General features: G+C 44.0%; 1 protein-coding gene across 1 annotated transcript; it reads right to left on the bottom strand.

The window, feature by feature from the left end:
• Positions 1-530: 530 nt before the first annotated feature.
• LOC124192063 lies at positions 531-17,734 on the bottom strand. Its single transcript, XM_046585207.1, has 5 exons — positions 17,414-17,734; positions 9,712-9,768; positions 7,999-8,073; positions 5,808-6,032; positions 531-2,034 (listed from the first exon to the last, which is right to left on the bottom strand). Exons 1-5 carry the CDS (start codon positions 17,543-17,545, stop codon positions 1,072-1,074), a joined length of 1,452 nt encoding a protein of 483 aa, XP_046441163.1. The 5' UTR covers positions 17,546-17,734; the 3' UTR covers positions 531-1,071.
• Between the last annotated feature and the right edge of the window lie 507 nt (positions 17,735-18,241).

An 18,241-nucleotide genomic window follows, 5' to 3' on the forward strand; every position in this document is an offset into this window, starting at 1 on the left:
TGTATAATGTATATAGCTTTTTTTGGGGGAGAATCAAAATAACCATTCGACATAGTAGTAGTATAATAAATACATCCCGAAGTGTTGGTCGAGATGGGACGGTCACGCGCGCACACTGCGCCACCAAAATCTCCACTTCACCTCGGCGGTTGTTGACATTCGACTGCGCTGGACGCCATTCCTTTTTTTTATTTTTTCAGGAAATTCTTCGACTCTTTTCATCTTTTGCTTTTTCTTATTTCGTTGCAACCTTTATATAGTCTTGAATAAGGAAACAAAACACGAACAAATAACAATCCCCAAGTTACTTCTCTTACGGGCCGAGCGTATAACTCTACGAAAACCCTAAAATAAACAGGGACTAGAGCACGTACGCGAGCAAAACTATTCTTATAGATCATTCTTTTGAGTTTTCATTCTCTGAATGTTTCGGGCCACTATTGTAGGTAGTGGCCGTTATGGCCCCGTCGTATTTAAGTCAACTCAATCGCAACAACGTGAATAAATCAAATCAAATGAAACTTGAGATGTTTTCGTTCAACGGCTCCTTGGAACCTTGGCTTGTATTTACACGATGGCGCAATATTTGAAAATCGCACAAAAACACTGACACACAGACAGCACACGCAGACACGAATGCACACGCACAGAGAATGGTTTAGTGGAGACACATTGGGGGAGAGAGGGGGTTGGAGATTTTTCTTTAAAATGTTTCTTGTGGTTTTTTTTTCCTTTTTTCTTAGAGAGAGATATACAATTAAATATATATAATATTTATAAAGTACGGTATATAGTAGCTGTAAATTATGTAGAGACTGCCGAATCGATTGGGTGGTGGTGGAGGCCATGGTGAAATTGATTCCCAAAAACAAAAAAACTGTGTGTCGAATTGGAAACCGAATAATAATAATAATAATAATTATGAAGATTAAGACAGAAACATTGAGGAAATATACATACAAGTTTGTACAATTTTGGCTTATTTATATCAAGGAGCAAGTGAGAAAAGATGAAAGGGCGGAGAAAGAAAAAGTCGGAAGAATGAGAGAAAGAAAATGATTGAATTGTTTTTCAGTGGTGAAGAGCTGGAAGCCGATGGGCTCTAGACGGAAACAAGCAATGCTCCAGACTGTGGACGGCGCAAGGCGGCTGCATCGTGTGATAGGGAACACGATCTCCGTCGATGGTCTTGACGACGGCCAGGCCCTCGATGGTGCTGGGTCGGTGGTGGTGGCGCGGAAGGGGCGACGCCGATGGAGAGTTGGACAGACGCATGCTGGCCCTCCTGTGTCGGCGGATGCCGATGGCGGTGGCCAACACCAACAAAAAGAGCGACACTCCGGCGGCAGCTCCGACTCCGACCGTGGCTTCGAGTCGTCGGCCGGAGCCGTTGCTGCTGCCGGACGACGATGGAAGGCGATCGATGAGCGGAGCGGCGGGCAAAGGTCTGGCCTCGTCCGACTGGACAACTCCCGTCGCCTTGTGGGTGTCGATGGTCAAAGGAGCCGAGCGCATTTGAATGGCGTCCGAGGTGGCCGTCACCAAATCGACTTGGATGTGGTAGACGGTGTCGGGCCAGAGAGACAAAGTCACCGACGTGGCGTCAGTGTAGAGATGGCCCTTGAGTCCGCCGCCGTCCACCTCCCAAGTGACCAAGTAATCGCTGGCTTGCCCGTCCGAGGAGCGCTGGACTGGCCAGGCCACTTCGGCGATGACCAAAACCTTTTGGTGGATGAGCGACACTTCCCTCAACTTCCACGGAGAGGCCGGCGACATGGAGACGATTTCAACTTGCTGGGCCAATTTCTCTTCGGGCGATAGCTGGAACGGTTGCTGGGCAGTCGAGTCGGTGTCGACGACAACATCCGATGACGGAAGAAGCGGAGCAGCGATGGCGTTCTCAGTGCTGGAATCTTCGTGTTCCGGGCGGTAAAGGGCCACCAAACCGCGTCCGCCAACGGCCAGGACGCGGAGGTTGCCGGCCGCCGAGCTTGGAGTCTCACCAGCTGGAAGGAAACAACGTTCTTCCGCAGTCTGTCGAAAGAGAAAAGAAGAAAATTCAATTAATTTGCTGTCGCATTTTTATTTTTGTTAGGGGAAATAGACAAAAGATGACATGAAAGAGAAAAGATGAAAGAGACATCAGTGGCGACATTGGAGGCGGCCGACGCTAGAGGCCAACACGCAGAGACACTTGAACACACACACACATATTCAAAAAGACGACAGTGTCCATCTCCTAGTTGACTACTGAACTGCCCTTTTATTTAAATAAATTTTCAAATTTCGGTTCGTTACTTTTTCCCTGACTGACTGACCGACCGAACGCTTTAATTGAAACGTCTCTTAAAGCTGTCCGAGATGGGTCGGCGGCCTCTTTTGTTCTTCGCCCGGTTTTTATCTCGACAGAGATTCCAAGGGCTAAAGTCTCTCCACTCTAACCCAAAACAGGATCATCGTCCCACCAAGTGGAAATGATATGTTCGTAACAAATACACGATGAACCGGTTTTCCAACTTGGCTTTCATCTTTTTGTGATTGGGTGATTGGTGGCCCCTCTTATGTCTGTGTGTGTGTATAACTGGTCTCAAACTATGGTGGAAATAGATCCGGGTTTTCTCTCTTTCTATAGGTGAGAAACATCATGGAATAGATGAGAAAAAAAAAGGGCTGTAGGGATATGTAATACAGTCAAGAGGGGAGGAATCAGCCGTGCGTGTCGCTCACGCTAAATGAACCGGGGCCCTTGCGAGTCAAGTCGCTCGTCCCTGTCCATCACCCGTCCCTTGTATCTCTATCTCCCATTCGTTGGGTTTTGGGGCTCTTATTTTTCTTCTTCTTTTGGCCGAGGATAATCGAGCGAGATGAGAAGGGGCCAGCTGTTCGTCTCCGCTCACGTGGAAAGACGACGAGGATGAGCGAGTCTGAGAGCGAGATTGTAGCCGATGCAAGAGAGAAAGAGAGAGAAAGACGAAAACTTGTTTGATATGCTTCATTCAACGTCTATAAGAGCAGCAGCAGCTTTGAAGCTCTTAGGTCTATGTATGTAGGTCTATATGCTCTGCCCGTCTATCTGTCGGACTCTTGTGTGTGTGTATCTCTCTTCAAATCCGACATCCATTTTCTTTGGTCGATGGACGGACGGACGGAATAAATAAAAGAAGAACCCGACCCCAACAACGAAACAGAAAAGGCCACAAGACTTTCAAAGAGCGAGAAGGGAGAAAAGAGCATTGAGCCGCGGCTTTTTAAGTCTTCTAGATAACGTTTGATACAATGTTATCCGGCCCACCATATCATTGAAGTTATAAGCTGATGCGTTCACTGTCCCATTTAACTATTTCCCTCCGGTTGGGTATTATACATCCTCCGACAGTTTGCGCAATGAACAGGAAACAAAATCGTCCGACTACCAAATGAGGTCACTGCCAAATGCCTGGCTTCCCTATTGTCATTGAAATTGGGGTGGGCTAATAACTATTTAAATCTGCGGCGGGAATTTATTTATTTTTTGGTCGTTTGACAGCCCAGACAGAGAGCGAGTGTCTGGCCATTTTCTGATACGAGACGGACGGAAATTCCGAAAAAGAAGAGACGGAATACTTGACTCAATTGGTCTCGCTTCGTTTTCCCATTTTTCTTTCTCTCGTGACGGCGGCCGCTGCTCGGTCAATTAAGTTCGAATCAAATTCGATAAGATACGGGCCGAATCAGTTGGCCGCTCTCTCCAGAAAGAAAAAAATGAAGATATTTCTCTTTATTTTTAAGGGCTGTCATCTTTTTTCATCTTTGCCTGTCTATTTTTTTCTAGAATGGGGATGTTCCCAGCTGGAAAGAAAAAAAAGACGCTGGGCGACGTCTTTTCCAAGTTCTCCGAATTTAGAAGCTTGACGATCGCATTCCACAGAACAGCAAGAACCAGCAGGAATCGATCTGTTTTTGGGCTGGGCTCCGAGCTTCGATGCCGGTAAATGGCCAACAGGTTTCCCTTTTTTTTTCTTCTTCTCCTTCTTGCCATAATAATATTAACTCCTCCCATCAGCTTATTTGAAGCTTTAAGTTGACACTGATGGGGCTCAATTGAATCGATGAAGAAGAAAAAAAAAAACACGGGCGGTTATCCGCCGTCTGCATTTCACATTGACGTATAAGACGGTCTCCTATTCACAATGGCCCAGACTTGTAGTAGTATCTCTTTTCATCGTTTGACGTGGAAATCTGGGGAGAGATTAGAGAGACCCCCCTTTGCCATTCTATAATGACTTCATACTATACATCTACTCGATACACATTATGCTATAATACAGGATAGATGCGGGATCGGCATAATAGCTGGCTTTCTTTATCGGCGACGTCATCGACAAAAGAGCAACAACACCGGAGCTGAGTGCTTTGTCGTGCTATAAGCTCAAAGCTAAACTAACCCGGGCTGTCCTCTTAATGGATGCCTAGCAGCCGGATGAAAATCCCCCAAAAAAGAAACAAGAAAAAACCCCAGTTCATTTGTTTGTTTCCAGCTTTTTGTGTGTGTGTGTGTGGCTCACATGTTGTAAATATCGAAAGAGCCAAGCACTGAAAGGTTCAAGCTCCGAGCTACTCAACAGCAAATCAATATTTTTATATCAAAATTGATGTGCACGAATTGAAGCCAAACGGGCGAGATGAAGACGTTTCCCGTTCTTATTTTCCCTTCCTTATATCCTCTAGTTTTCCAATAAAAAGTGAAGAGCACAGCTGGCTGAACTATTTCAGACTTGTGCGCCATCTAAAACGGAATGAAGCTAGAAAGAACCCAGGAAAAAAGGCAATCTCGCGACTTTATTTTTAAAAATAATAAAAATAAAAATCCCTTTCGAAAAGCTGAAAAGTGAGCGGGGCTTCTTCCATCGTGTCTCTTTTATGAATTTCTTTCTTACTTTCCAAAATAAAAAAAAAAGTTTTTATTATTTTGACATTCCGCGTTGATGTCTGCGTAAATCTATTTCCACCTTATTCGACGTCTTATTATATGCCGAAAGAGAAAATAAGACGATGCTAAAAACAAACTGTGCCGTCCTAATAAGTTTTTTGGTTTGACTCATCCGAAGCTTGTGTGTGTGTATAGACGGATCATCCATCTTTTTTGTTATTTCCAACGGAATCTTGGCTTTTCTACGTGTTCTAATAAGTCTAGAATAGAAGACTCTATACACAGAGCTGTATTTTTTTGTTCATTCGTTCTACATTAGTAGTCGTCGAAATTATCCAATTGGAAATGGACAGACCCTGTTACGCGTTTCGTTCGTTCGTGAGAAGAAGAAAGAGAGTCGATGTTGTTGTTGTTGGGGGTATATATCAGGTAGTAGTACCAAAACTGGCCGGGCCGGCGGCAATCTTTTTCTTTCTTCTTCTAGCTCTACACGGCCTTGGTTGATTCGCTTTTAATGAGAGCGCTTCCTTATCTCATTTTCCTATACGTACAAGCTGCTCAGCGATAATGAACCGATTCGTTATATATAGACCGGCGATGGGCGGGCGGTTAGGTGATCATTCACTGACTCTCTGACTGCTGATGCTGCTACACACACACACACCAAAAGGCCCAGCTCTCTTTCTCTCGGGATCGGAGCGGCCAGCCAACAAGTGCGCAATGGGCGTGGGATGTCAAGAAGGAGAAACGAATAAGAGCAAAGGAGGGAGAACGAGAGCAGCAGCATCGAACTTTTGGTTCCCATGGATTTCTTTTTGTGTTCGAATGATGATGAAGAAAAAAGAAAAAAGAAGATGATTGCGTGCCGGGTGATTGGGAGACTATAGGCGATTCTTACCTGGATGATTTGACGCCAGCGTCCCGAGCTCTGCTTCTGAATGACAGCGTAGACGAGCCGCTCCTTCTCGCGTTTCGAGTTGGATGAGCGGTCGGACGGGCGAGGCCAGGTGGCCAGGTTGCCCACAAGCTGAACGCTTGGCTCGGCAGAGGTCGGCATCACTGGATCCTTTTGAGGCAGATCCGCGTTCTGGAAGAATTGGCAAGCCTGAAGACAGCCAGGGAACTGTATCGAGATCAGACACAAAAACAACAAGAAGAAACGACAAATTAATATCAAAGAAGACAAGAAACTTTTTCTCTTTGATTCCAACAACGATCGTCTTGTCTATAAAACTTCTAAACATTGCTCCAGGCACCAGACCAAAAGAAGAAGAAGAAGAAAAAACTGTTTTTTGGGATAAATTTATATTCAAAATAGCAGCGGCTCTGCCCATATGGCCCACCCTGGTAAAAAAGAAGAAACTCACTGTTGTGTGTGAGTAAAGGATATGGACTGTGTGAGGCTATAGACACACACACAAGTATACCAAACATGGACTCGCTGGTCGATGAGTCTTGCCTCGTCATTTCCATAGCCAGTCAAGAGAAAAAGGTCTGTAAACTCACGACGAGAAAAAGCTGGGCGCCCAGGATCGAATATAATATAGCCCCAACAAGTGATGATTTACGAGCCCAATTTACAATTCGGTATAAAAATAATAATCTCAAAAAGAAGAAGCTTACAGGATATGTGTAGCTTGCAACAAAACAATCTAACGCCTAGCCTATTCATCCCCCCCCCCCACACATACACACACGTCACTCTCTTTCCCTGTCCAATTCATCTCCAACCAGCGGAGAGAAACAGCAGCAGCAGCCGAATGACGTCGATGTAAACGATGACTATGACGATATGGCACATCTACAAGTCTATGACCTTCCCAGCCTCACAAATGTGTGGGATATATACACAAAAGTCTGGGTGTCCGGCCGTGCGTGATGGCCCCGCACAATTGCCGCACAAAAAACCACACAGAAACAAACAGACAGACAGTAGACGCTTAATGCCTTTTTGTTTTGTTCATTTGATTGAAAGAAAAGGAAAAAAAGTGACAGTGAATCACTGCGCTTTTCTTCCTTGCGGCTGATGCACCACGCAAAGTGAAATTTATGTGGGCTAGACGGGCGAGAGACCGCCGGCTGGAGGCTAAAATATTGTGAAACGGGCCGCCACCAAACCTGCGACAACCCATAACCGCACCGATGATGTAATGACGTCTATTTCGTAAAAAAAAACTCTGCATTTTTATTAGATTTTTATTTATTCTAATCTTTATTCCCCCCCTCCGTTCGTCCGTTCTGGGCTGCCCGGTTAAGTTCACAGCCAGCGCTGCTCCCCGCGGACATTGTGGACCGAAAACGGAGCCGCCAAAACTGCCGAAATGATCCTGAGAGAGTTGCCAGCGTCTCCCTATACACACACACACACAGTTTGGGCCACAACAAAACCCACTGGTGGCCAATTATGCAAACGAGTCCGACGCATTTAACTCGGCTCTTCAACGCCATTCTCAAGTGACTTCAAAAGTCACCGCCGCGCTTCTTTCTTTTTCTTTAAGGAGAAAAAACAGATTGTAAAAAATAAAAATATTTTTAAAAAGGGAAAGAAAAAAAGGTACACACAATCGCTCCGGTCCCATTTGGGAGATGAAAAACAATAAGGTCGAATACAAGAAAAGATATAAGAGCAGGCGAAAGTTGATATTATTGTTTCGTTCTGGGTCTCTCTCTCTCTCGTCTTCCGTGAATTGTGGCCCTTTTATTTGCGCGGTCGTAAAAAGAAGACGAGGGACTAAAGAACAAGGCGACTTGTACAACTGCGTCTACACGAAGGAGAAGAATGAAAGAAATGGAAAACGGTGTTGGGAGAAGCCAGGCTCAACTCTTTTTTCTCTTCTTAGTCAATATAGTATAGAATAGAAGCGTTTAGCCAAAAGGGGAAACCCAAGAAAAAGAAATAATGTATTTAAAATATAATAAGACGAGAGCGCCACTATTATAGTATATATATAGCTGTGTCTAGTATCACGGCCATGTTATCACCGCGGTTTAGCTGTAATAGTAGGTGTATCGTCTCCAATTGCACTCGGGCCATGTTGGAAAATTAAGAAAAAAAAGGGGAGAATAATAAATAAAATTAAAAAACTTACGCAAACGCTCGGTTGGCTACAGATGCGGGACCAGACGGTTGGGTTGTCTTGCAAGAGTCCACAATTTTCCCAGCACTAATAAAACACAACAAAAAAATTAAATAAACAATGGATTATTATTAGAATGATAATTTGACTGGCATTCAAGCGGGAAATGAAAGATAACACGGCCAAATTATTCAAATGTGTTTTTGTTGTTATTTCCCTGATTGACGCCGAGGTCATCAGCTAAAAGGGCACACACCTTTTTTGTAGTTTGGTCGTCGTGTTGATTTCACGAACCCCGTAACCTTTTCCCGAACCGTGTCGCTATCAAATAAGCTTAACCGATTTTTTCCCGTTTATGGACGCCAGTTATTTAGTTCCCGGCCGTCACCTTTTCCATCTCTCTCCACGGTTATTGGCACTCCATGACCAGCCGAGACCAGTTCAGGGCTTGTCGTTTTCTATCGACGACTTATCAAATCTCCCCTTTCAACTCTCGGATGCGTTGAGCTATCGATCGATTGTGCCCCGTGACGTCAGAGATGAACTCGAACGGCGCCCCCCATTGTGTACACTTGTGCTGGGTTTTTTAACCCAGTTTTGCTGCAAAGACCAGAGAGTCTTTTGTTGTTTGGGTTTTTGGCCGAGACAAGATTCGATATTTAATGAACATTAGTCGAATTCTTAACTATTCGGAAGGGGGGTGCCTCCTGATGTACACGGGAGCTATTGTTGTTGTTGTCCAGACGACAAGGATAAATCTACAAGGCAATTAACGCGAAAGAAAGTCGACCCGGACACATCCCCAACACTTGATGAAAACAAATGAGAAAAAGAAAAACACAAAGGGGGGAAGAATCTCTGTGTGATGTTAACACAAACGAGGTGGTGGTTCATCTACGGGATTTGTTGAAAAAGCAGCAGGTGTTGACCGAGCGGAGGGGAGTTCAAATCGGAATAGATAAATAAGAGTTGAAATAACAAGTTCAACGTCATCAGCCGAGTCTAGTGCTGCGTAAAATGCGCGGGAGAAAGAGGTTGTGTTGAAGGGCAGGGTCGAAGCTGATGAGCTCTTTTCCCCCCCTCCATGTTGGACGTACATACACATTTTCTCCGAACTGTTTGTTCAACGTGTGCCTACTACTACGTACGTACGAGATGCGGAGTATAAGGGGAAGAAAAAAGGGACGATAGAGATGAGGACACACGGCACAATGCGTCATTACTTTGTATTGTCGTTTAGGGACGAGAGGAGAGAGAAGGATCGGAGATTATACAACATACAGACGCTATTGTGTTGCCATGCAGAGAACATGGAGACTGGATTCGTTGCCTCCCGCTGCGCCAGACTTTTCTATTCCCGCTACCCTTTTTTGAATATTTCTCTCTTTCTAAATAACATTTTCTTTTTTATTATTATTTTCGAGGGGGTATATACTACATTCACGTCCTTTTGACGTTGCCTTTTTTAAATCTACGACTCGTAAAGTTGCGACTATTTTTTCGGTCAAATATTATTCATATAAAAGAATTGTCTACTTTTTCCAACTGCTGCTGTTTTTCATGATTCATTTTCTTAAGTCTTTTCTTTTCTTTTGACTTGTCTCATTTCCATCGACTCGGGGGCTCAAACATCGGCAGAAGCAGAACCCAAAGTTGGAAATAGAATTTTGTTCAAACGCTGCCGTGCTTGTTTTGGCGCCTTTTAAAAGAAAAATAGAAGCTTACCGTGAAGCAGTCGGGATCCTGTTGGCACAGCGTTTCGTGGCGATCGTTGCGGACAAACTGCAATAAAACGGAAGAGAAAAAAGAGAACAAGATATGTAATTATGCGTGATGAAAAAAGAAAAAATCCCTTACACACAGACACACACACAACTGTTATGATGATTATCGTTTCCCATGACCAAGCGCTATTTTCTTCTTTGTACACATTTTCTTTTAGAGAGACATTTCTACTACTACCAGAGAGAGTTGCCTAGCTAGAATCATCATAAGAAGGGCTCCACACACACACACACACACCAAAAGGGAGAAAATAAAAAGAATAACGGATGAAAAATGCATTTATTTTTGAATTTTTTTTTAAATAAGGACGTCCGTATACTAGACTGTGTGATTCATCGAGGCATTGACGCCATCAGCCAAACGGTGGTGTATATAAGGGCCCAATTGGCCTCGTTCTAATACGCGAAAGTGGTTGCCGTTTGCAGCCGCACGAGATAATCTCGGTAGTCCTCGATATAGAAAGTCTCAGGTTGTTGTGGCTTAATTGTTGCCCAAGTTTAAAAAAAAAAGAACTACTCCCCTTATTAACACACGAAAAGGAAAAGCCACCGAAACAACAGCAACAAAACAACACAAGCCAGAGCGATTTGTCGTCGGCAGGAGCTCTGCAAGTGAAAGCAGTTCTTTTAGCAGTTCACGGGCTTTTTTTGTTTTTAGGAGGGGCCATTTCGCTTTCATTACGTCAAGTTTTCGGGGCAAATGAAAACCCAGACTCTCTCTCTCTCTCCTAATAACGAACGAATATTATACACGGTATTAGTTTTTTTGTGTTAAGGAAAGGCCAGTCAAATGAAACAAGATCCACCACCACCGCTGTTGGATAGCAGCTGTTGCCAGCGTCGTTTCTCACTCATGGCTTCTCTCTCTCTTTTCTTTGATAAACTGAAATTCTCTCGTATAAACCATCGGAAAAAAAGTGTTTCAAAGGCATGCGAAACCATCCGGTTTTCTGGAGCAGACAAGGAGGGGGGGGGGCGTAATGGCTCGTTATGGTGTAATATACCCCGAAACTATAGAAAACATACACTGTGTGTATTTGAAAAAGGGTGTACAAGATATGTGTGTCTAGTCCCGTTGTTGCGGGTCGTCTGGGGTCGAATTACCCGGGCCACACTCGCGCGCAGCCCGAAAAAAAGAAAATGGAAACTCTTTCGTCTGCGATTCGACTTGGCCCGTTGGAGGAACCCAACCCAAAAAAAAAAAGTTAAAAAACCAAGAGGTGTAATCGATCCGAATAGTTCGCCCCTTGGTAGAGAGAGACTGTGTGTAATAAAAGCTACAGCTACGTCTAGCGCGGGGCCGCGCCGCCACACATTCCGTGACGTGCAAATTGGGGTCGTCAAGGCAAATTAGAACCAGCAGACACAACAACAACAACAACAACAAGAGTTGAACGACGTCTACCAGTCCCTGTCTCGATGTGTGTGGCGCTCTCGTCAAATAATTGTGCGTGAGCATTTTCTTTTTACGAGCGATTGCACTGCTCGCGCGCGTTCCTCTCTCATCATTTTTAATATTTTTCGTTTCTCGGCTTAGCCACGGCCGTTTCTTGTTTCGTTTTTAGAAAAACTGGCCCGTGTTGCGGCCCATTGAACTCTTTTCCATTTATTTCTAACGTCGAATTAGCCGGGCGACGAGTGCGGTCATTTGGAACACACGTGACGAGGATTTCAACAAGACGCGCCAGCATCACCCCGCAACAATAAGAACCCCCTGCCCAACATACACACAGAGCTAGAGAGAAGCGATTTGAAAATAAAAATATACGAGCGTCTCCAATTCGGTAATGTTTGAGACTCAGCAGTGCGGCGCCATGTTTGGTACCGAACGAAAGCAATTCAAATGAAACAACAAGCCTCTTATTCTTCATTCCCAACCCCTAGATACTCATTTGATATTATTCTTTTATACCAGACGTAATTTTTATCTCGATTTAATGACCGGCTCTCATTAAAGAAACCGGGCCGGGGGAAGATATTGAGACTGGCATAGAAAATTCGTCGGTTGGGTTATTATATACACACACACAGCCGAGCTCTCACCGGGTCCTTTTTTTTTTTATCAAGACTGCGGCAGTCTGGGCGTGCGACCGTGTGCAGAACAGAGAGCGAAAGATGCGTGATGATACTTGTTGCCGCTGTGCCAGCAGGCTTATTCCGTTTTAATGATCCATGCGCGATTGAATGGCTCTCTGCAGGAGCAGTAGCCAGCGAGTTAGCAGAAGAAGCTGCAGCAAGCGGCAATTTGAAACAAAAAGAAGAAAAAAGAACGCGGTCGGTCGTTTGGTCGCTCCGAATTATATAACATGTAACTATCATCCACAGCGCCCGCCAGTATATATATAGTGCCGTATATATACATTGTAACAGTGTAGATAGTAGCAATTAAATTAAAAATGGGGAAGAAGATAAGAGAGAGAAAGAAAAAAAGGTATGAGAACTAATTCAACTTGCTGTTCGGATAATTAGACATTCGGAATTCTTTCTCTTTGTGAATCTTTTCTGATGATACCCTTTTCGTAACAACAAAAAAGAAAAATTCGGGTTTTTTTTGTGTTGTCTTCTTCTTTTTTTTTTAACGAGTTCTGATGTTTCAAACTGTGCAGGAGGGCCATGTATAAAAAACACAGTGGAAGCCCTGGGAAAAAATAATAAAGAGTCTGCTGGGCCTCTGAGAATTTGCTGCCTTCAACATTTGACGACTTTGACAAAAGAGTTTGGCACAAGTGAATTGAATCAGTGAGCCATATTGGCCTCCTCCCACACTATCGGAAAGAAATGCTATTGTTGGGACAGAACAGCTGAGACCCACACATTGAACGACCACACAGAGACTCGATCCAAACGAAGGGGTATATACGCTTAGTCTATCTATGGGTGAGTCGTTTTAGGCTATACACTATCAGCAACTAAAAGATTTAATGAGTTGCAACTGATGAGAACTCTCTCTCTCTCTCATGTTTGTTGGTTTTCTTATTCCGACTGGTTTCCTTCGTCCTTCAATGGTCCTTGTTAAAAAAAAAACTGATTCTCATTTCCGCTAGTATATCCTTTGCCATCATCAGCCAAAACTGGCTGCGTCCTGTTTTCTTCCCTAGCCCTGAACTGACTGCCAATCGATGACACCACACAGAAAGGAATTTCAATTTTTCAAGTTGTGTTTCTTGATTAAAATCGTTTCATTTCATGTTTTTGTTTTTTCAATTCGTTGTTGCAGCACGCAATGTACGAGAGAGAGAGGAGGAGAGCGATAGCAGATGTTTTTTAATGATGCGTGACATAAGAAGTCAGCCAGGAGTCGGGACCAGCAGAGTATATGTAGTCCATCCTCTCTACAAGTCGAGAACAAAACACGATAGAAAAGAGCTACCAGCATTCTACAATATACGCCGAGCCGCACAGACACACACTTGTGGGTCATCATCATCGTTCATTAGGGTCGTGTTGCTCAAAGGATATCGGGCCGACCCGAGTGAAATACAAAAATGATCTACCCCAGCACGCAACCGGTCCGGACTCTAGCCGTGGCGAATAGGGCGGAGAAATGACCTCGATGGCCGTTTTTAAACACAAAAAATAAAAGAATTAAAGAAGAAGAAAACACTTATGGAAACAACAACAAAGTTAAAGAAAATGAGAGGGAAAGGGAGGATATGTATAGGTGCCCCCCTTCATTCCCCCCGCGGGACAAGCCAACTAATTACAATTCGATCTAGAAGAAAAGGAGAAAAAATAAAGAGTCAAACGTGAATGATGAAGGTGCACCAGCTGACTTTGAAAAATATATAGATACAGTAAGAGACTACTTTTTTTCGGCTGTGGGGATTGATTCACAACAGCTGGTCGCCGATGTGTGCTGGACTGGCAATTATTATATTAGCGCTCTCTCGGTAGACCTGGGCAGTGTGTATGTATTTCTATACCTACTGTGTATGATGTGCTCTACCTGTTGATCAAGAAAAAAATCTAGCCTCTATTCTTTGGAAAAAAAGAGGGAGGAGGAAAGGTTTTCAAATCTAATTTCATTTGAAAGAGGAGACGAGACTAATCAACAAGACACGCGCTCTCTACCTGTACGATCAGCCCTTCACAGAATAGAAATGAAAAAAGGATATCTAATTGTGCCATCGACCATCTTTTTATTTTTCGTGGAATTATTGTCCTTTTTTCTTAAATGTGTCTGCTGCAGTTCTCTTTTCGAAAGAAAACCAGCGGGGGGGTTTATGTGTGTCTCTGGCCGAGTTGAAATCTCAACAGAGGCGACACACTACTCTCTCTACTCTCTAGTGTTTCGCTGTCTTGTGTTTCTTGTATCGCCACGATTATATTATACCTGGACGGTCTGAGAGAGGGGGGAGCGAGGGGGGCATATCAATAACTTACGATATACTGTCGAGGGGGGTAATATTATAAGAGAGAGGCCTATAGGGAGAGACGTGGACAAGACAACTCGATAGCATCGCAGTGAAATCCATTCGACACGTCCAGCCTGGAAGAAATATTTCTCGTTTGAAAAAAAAATCTTCTCTCTTGTCTCATTATTTGCCACCACCAATCTCTGATGGGGGAAAAGCTGATTTTTCAAGAGAAACTTTCAATGTTTGACGTTTGGTCATCAGAGGTAATAAAGAATATAGACAAAATCACACACACGTTAGATATATAAGAGCCTGTTGGAGACTGGGATATGGTTGCTGCTGTTGTTTTTCCCCCTTTTACGGGAGTCTCGACTGTTATAAAACTTGACTGAGAGGATCTCACAGCTGGGCAGAGAGCGAAAAAGATCAAAGACGCAACCAAGACTGAGTAATCGGCCCCCAACGAATGACAGATCGACCATCCTCTTTATGATGAAAAAGAAGAAGAAGATGATGATGAACCTTCCCCCCCCCTTCTTTCTTTTCCCCCCAACAACAACAACAACAACAACTACTGTCGGGACTGCGTCGATTACACCCCAAAGGTATTCCTGGACCATCGTGTGTCCGAAACAATAATCAAAAGGGGGGAAATTAAAGGGGCGAAAATCCTATATACCGTGCCATATAGACACACACACACACACAACTTGGTTTAAGTGCACGATGTACACAGAGGAGTTGTGCTCATGCACGTGCTTCACTCTCCCTACTCGTCACGGAAGGAGCGCGTACACACACACACTGTACTTTACCCATCCATCCATCCATGTGGGGGGATGCTGATGACTTAAACATGAGCCACTGATATTGTGCCCGGCGATGATGATGATGGTGAATGGGCAAAGTCAAAAAGAGACAAGCTCGCGCACGAGCGGTTCAGCTAGGGTGTGAGAGAACGGGACCCCGTTGCGCGAATAGAACCCCGAAAATATAATAAAATGGGGGGAGGAAAAGTATATGCAACAACAAGAATCCCCCGGCCGAAAATGGACGAGTGTTATTACAGAGAGAGAATCAAGTAGCGTACAGATGAGCTCAGAGACGGGGGGAACAAACGAGAAACTGTCAATCCCTCCGCGTAAGAGAGAGGCAGAAAAGCACCGGATATGATGGATGGACTTGGTTATTTTAGTTTTACCTTTTCTTATTTTTTCGTTTAAGGTGCAAAAATGAGGCAAGAAGTACAACGTGCAGGCGGGGGTTAGTTTCCAGGTATTGAGGAAGAAGATGATTCTTTTTTTGATTTCACCCCTCTTCCTAGTCGGGGATCAACGCGGGAAATATATGAATCGCTAAAAAAGGTTCACCCCATCCATCCATGTGCCACAGACCGTGGCCGACCATCTTATCGGCTACTGTACAAAACTTTTTTTTTCATGACATTTGTACAACATGTGCGTATCTATATGCAAACGGTTCTTCTTCTTCCCCCCTTGGTTTCCTCCAACATTTTCTCATCGTTTAGAAAAAAATCCCCAGCCAACACACATTCAATAGGAAGAAAAGCGAAAAACCCCATTAAGAAACTCTTAACTGCTGCTACTTTTTTTCCCTTCCTTCCAGGACGAAGCACACCGACAATCGCACAGCGGTGTACACATACGGATGACTGGATGGTGTATAAGGGACTCATCTACCTGAGCATTTTTCATTTCTTCTCCAACGATATAGAGAAAGACCCATGAAAAATTCAACACGAATCTCTACAGTGAGGGGGTTTTTCAATTCAAAAGAAAGCCTCACACATTTCGGATAACGTTCATCAATTTTCTTGTACTATCCGACTAACGCGGGTACAGTCCACCTGATGTGTGTGGAATTGTACATTTTCCCTTTCGATAGGCGAGGTCAATTATATAATTGCCCTGCTGTCGATCGAGGCTCGCACGTACCAACTCTGATCGGATCTGATGGCTTCGTGATCATCACTACAGGCGCTTTATTACAGGTAATATCTACATGCGTGCGTGATGAACCCTCCAGGGCTATTCGGCTATTCCCAGTCAAAAACCCCCCCATTCGAAAAGAGTCACACAAAAGTGTGGAGGATATGGAACGAAATTGATTGCGCAAGGCCATACGGTTTTTCCCTTCATTGTTCGGGCGGCCAAGATTCGAGCAGCACCCCCGCAAGATTTAATGACAAACTCATTTCCTCACCGCAGTTCAGCTTCTTCCCTCCCGTTTATATTTCCCGCGCCATATAAAATACAAACGAAAAAAAGGGGGGAAATTTGTGTCTAATGTTTTATTCCTTCGTATATATTTTTTTCTCCCACCGAAAAACGTTTTTCTTCTCTCTCACAGCTTGAGAACTCTGCCACCCCATCAACCCCAAAAACCACCTCGGCTATATGAAGTTCAAGACACCTTCACCCCCGACTACTACTACTACCCCTCGTCTACCGTGTAGTAGTAGTAGTAGTATATACTAAATTATACGTGTATATGTAAAGTATATAGAAAAGATAACCAAAATAAAATAAAAAAAAGGGACGGCCTCTGATGAACACCTTTTCTCCGAAAAGAAGAAGAAGACGGGAGAGATATAGAAAAATCTCGGCATGGGGTTGCCTTTTAATAAACCATCGAGCGGTGGTTTTTTCCTCCGAGAACTTTTTCTTCTAGCCCCTCTTTTCTCTGATTTTCTTTAGAATAAAAAATAAAAGCCCAAAAAAGTAGAAGAGGTTTTCTCTCCTTTATTTTCACTACCCCGACTCGGTTTCTTGGCCGTTTGATCAATTCGACCAAATCCTCCATAACGGGAACCATTGGTCTATGAAAATCTCTTTTGTTTTGTTACTTTTATTTTTCCCCGGTCGGTGTTGGCTCTGCAGAGAGACGATGACTCGTTACAAAACGAACCGGGGGTTATAAGAAAAAGTTGTCGTGCGTGACACCTGACTGGCTGTGTGTACACAAGCGCATGTGATGGCCAATGGCCGTCAAATTGTTAAGTCACTCGGGCAATCGCGGGGTCAAAAAGCTGCTGGAAACAAGCGCACATTTCAATATTTGACTTGGTTTTTCGGTGGGAAAAATACACAAATTCAAACAAGGCGGTCGTCAACATCCAAAAACAATGACACGACGAGAGATGGGAAACAATAAAAACGTGGGTGTTGTGTGTGCGCAGGATATAAACTAAACTTTCTGTCTGTTTGCCGAGTTTTACGGGTTTATCGGGGGGGCGATGTTAAGTTGGTATAAATGTTTATTTACCTTGTCCAAGCAGAGGGCTCGGCACTGGGCGATGCGGATCGGCGATCCCAAGTCTTGCGGGGCCGCATCGGCTAGCAGACAGCAGCAGGCGGCCACCATCACGAACGAAATAAACACCGTCGAATTCTGCATCTTCTCAATGTTGGATGTATATTTTCAAAAAAATCACGGGAGGTATAGATATTCTTCTTCCTTCGAGAGGTGAATACGAGATGAGTTAAAAAGATCGGCAATAGTCGTCGATATCCAGAAAAATACAACGGCACACGAGAGAGAGCACACGACTGTCCTCGACCAAGTCAGCTACTAGACTGAGCTCCTCTGGGCAAGGCTGCCAAGCTTTTGAGAAGATGGCGCGGAGAAAGGGACCGCCCCCTTCAGGGTCCCTCTCTTTTTCTTTTCTTCTTCAGCCACCGTATAGTTTGGTGTCTACCGACAACAACATCCCCCCGTCTTGTTTTCGTCATTTCGGTTGTTTTTCTATAAAAATAAAAATCCTAAAAACTTTTTCCCTGTCTATCTGCATCTCTTACGATATCAGACTACACTCTGGCACCAAGAGGCAACTGATCTGATCCTCTTTTTATTTTCCTAGTCCACGTGTTTTTCCATCAAGGATAAATCCGGGTCTTATGAGCAGAGAGTTAGAAAAGTATTATTGCTATATTATGTTGCTAGTCTGACTGATGGAAGCAAACCGAACGTGGGTTAAAATTAAATTTGAAAAGATTTACGCTCCAAAATTTCAGATTCGACGGTTGTGATTGGCAGTGGCCACTTCCCATCCTCCTTCTCTATTGTTCTTTCCAATTTGACTCAACCTCAGTT

This window comes from Daphnia pulex, chromosome 4 (genome assembly GCF_021134715.1).
Source record: "Daphnia pulex isolate KAP4 chromosome 4, ASM2113471v1".
Taxonomy (NCBI): Eukaryota; Metazoa; Arthropoda; class Branchiopoda; order Diplostraca; family Daphniidae; genus Daphnia; species Daphnia pulex.

What these genes read in the sequence shown, in the direction of transcription:
- LOC124192063 (XM_046585207.1), bottom strand. Translation starts at nt 17,545, where the DNA reads ATGCAGAATTCGACGGTGTTTATTTCGTTCGTGATGGTGGCCGCCTGC. An exon ending in AGGATCCCGACTGCTTCACG is followed by an intron (nt 8,074 to 9,711) that starts GTAAGCTTCTAT and finishes GTGTTTTATTAG; the next exon opens with TGCTGGGAAAATTGTGGACT. An exon ending in GCTGGCGTCAAATCATCCAG is followed by an intron (nt 2,035 to 5,807) that starts GTAAGAATCGCC and finishes CTCTTTCGACAG; the next exon opens with ACTGCGGAAGAACGTTGTTT.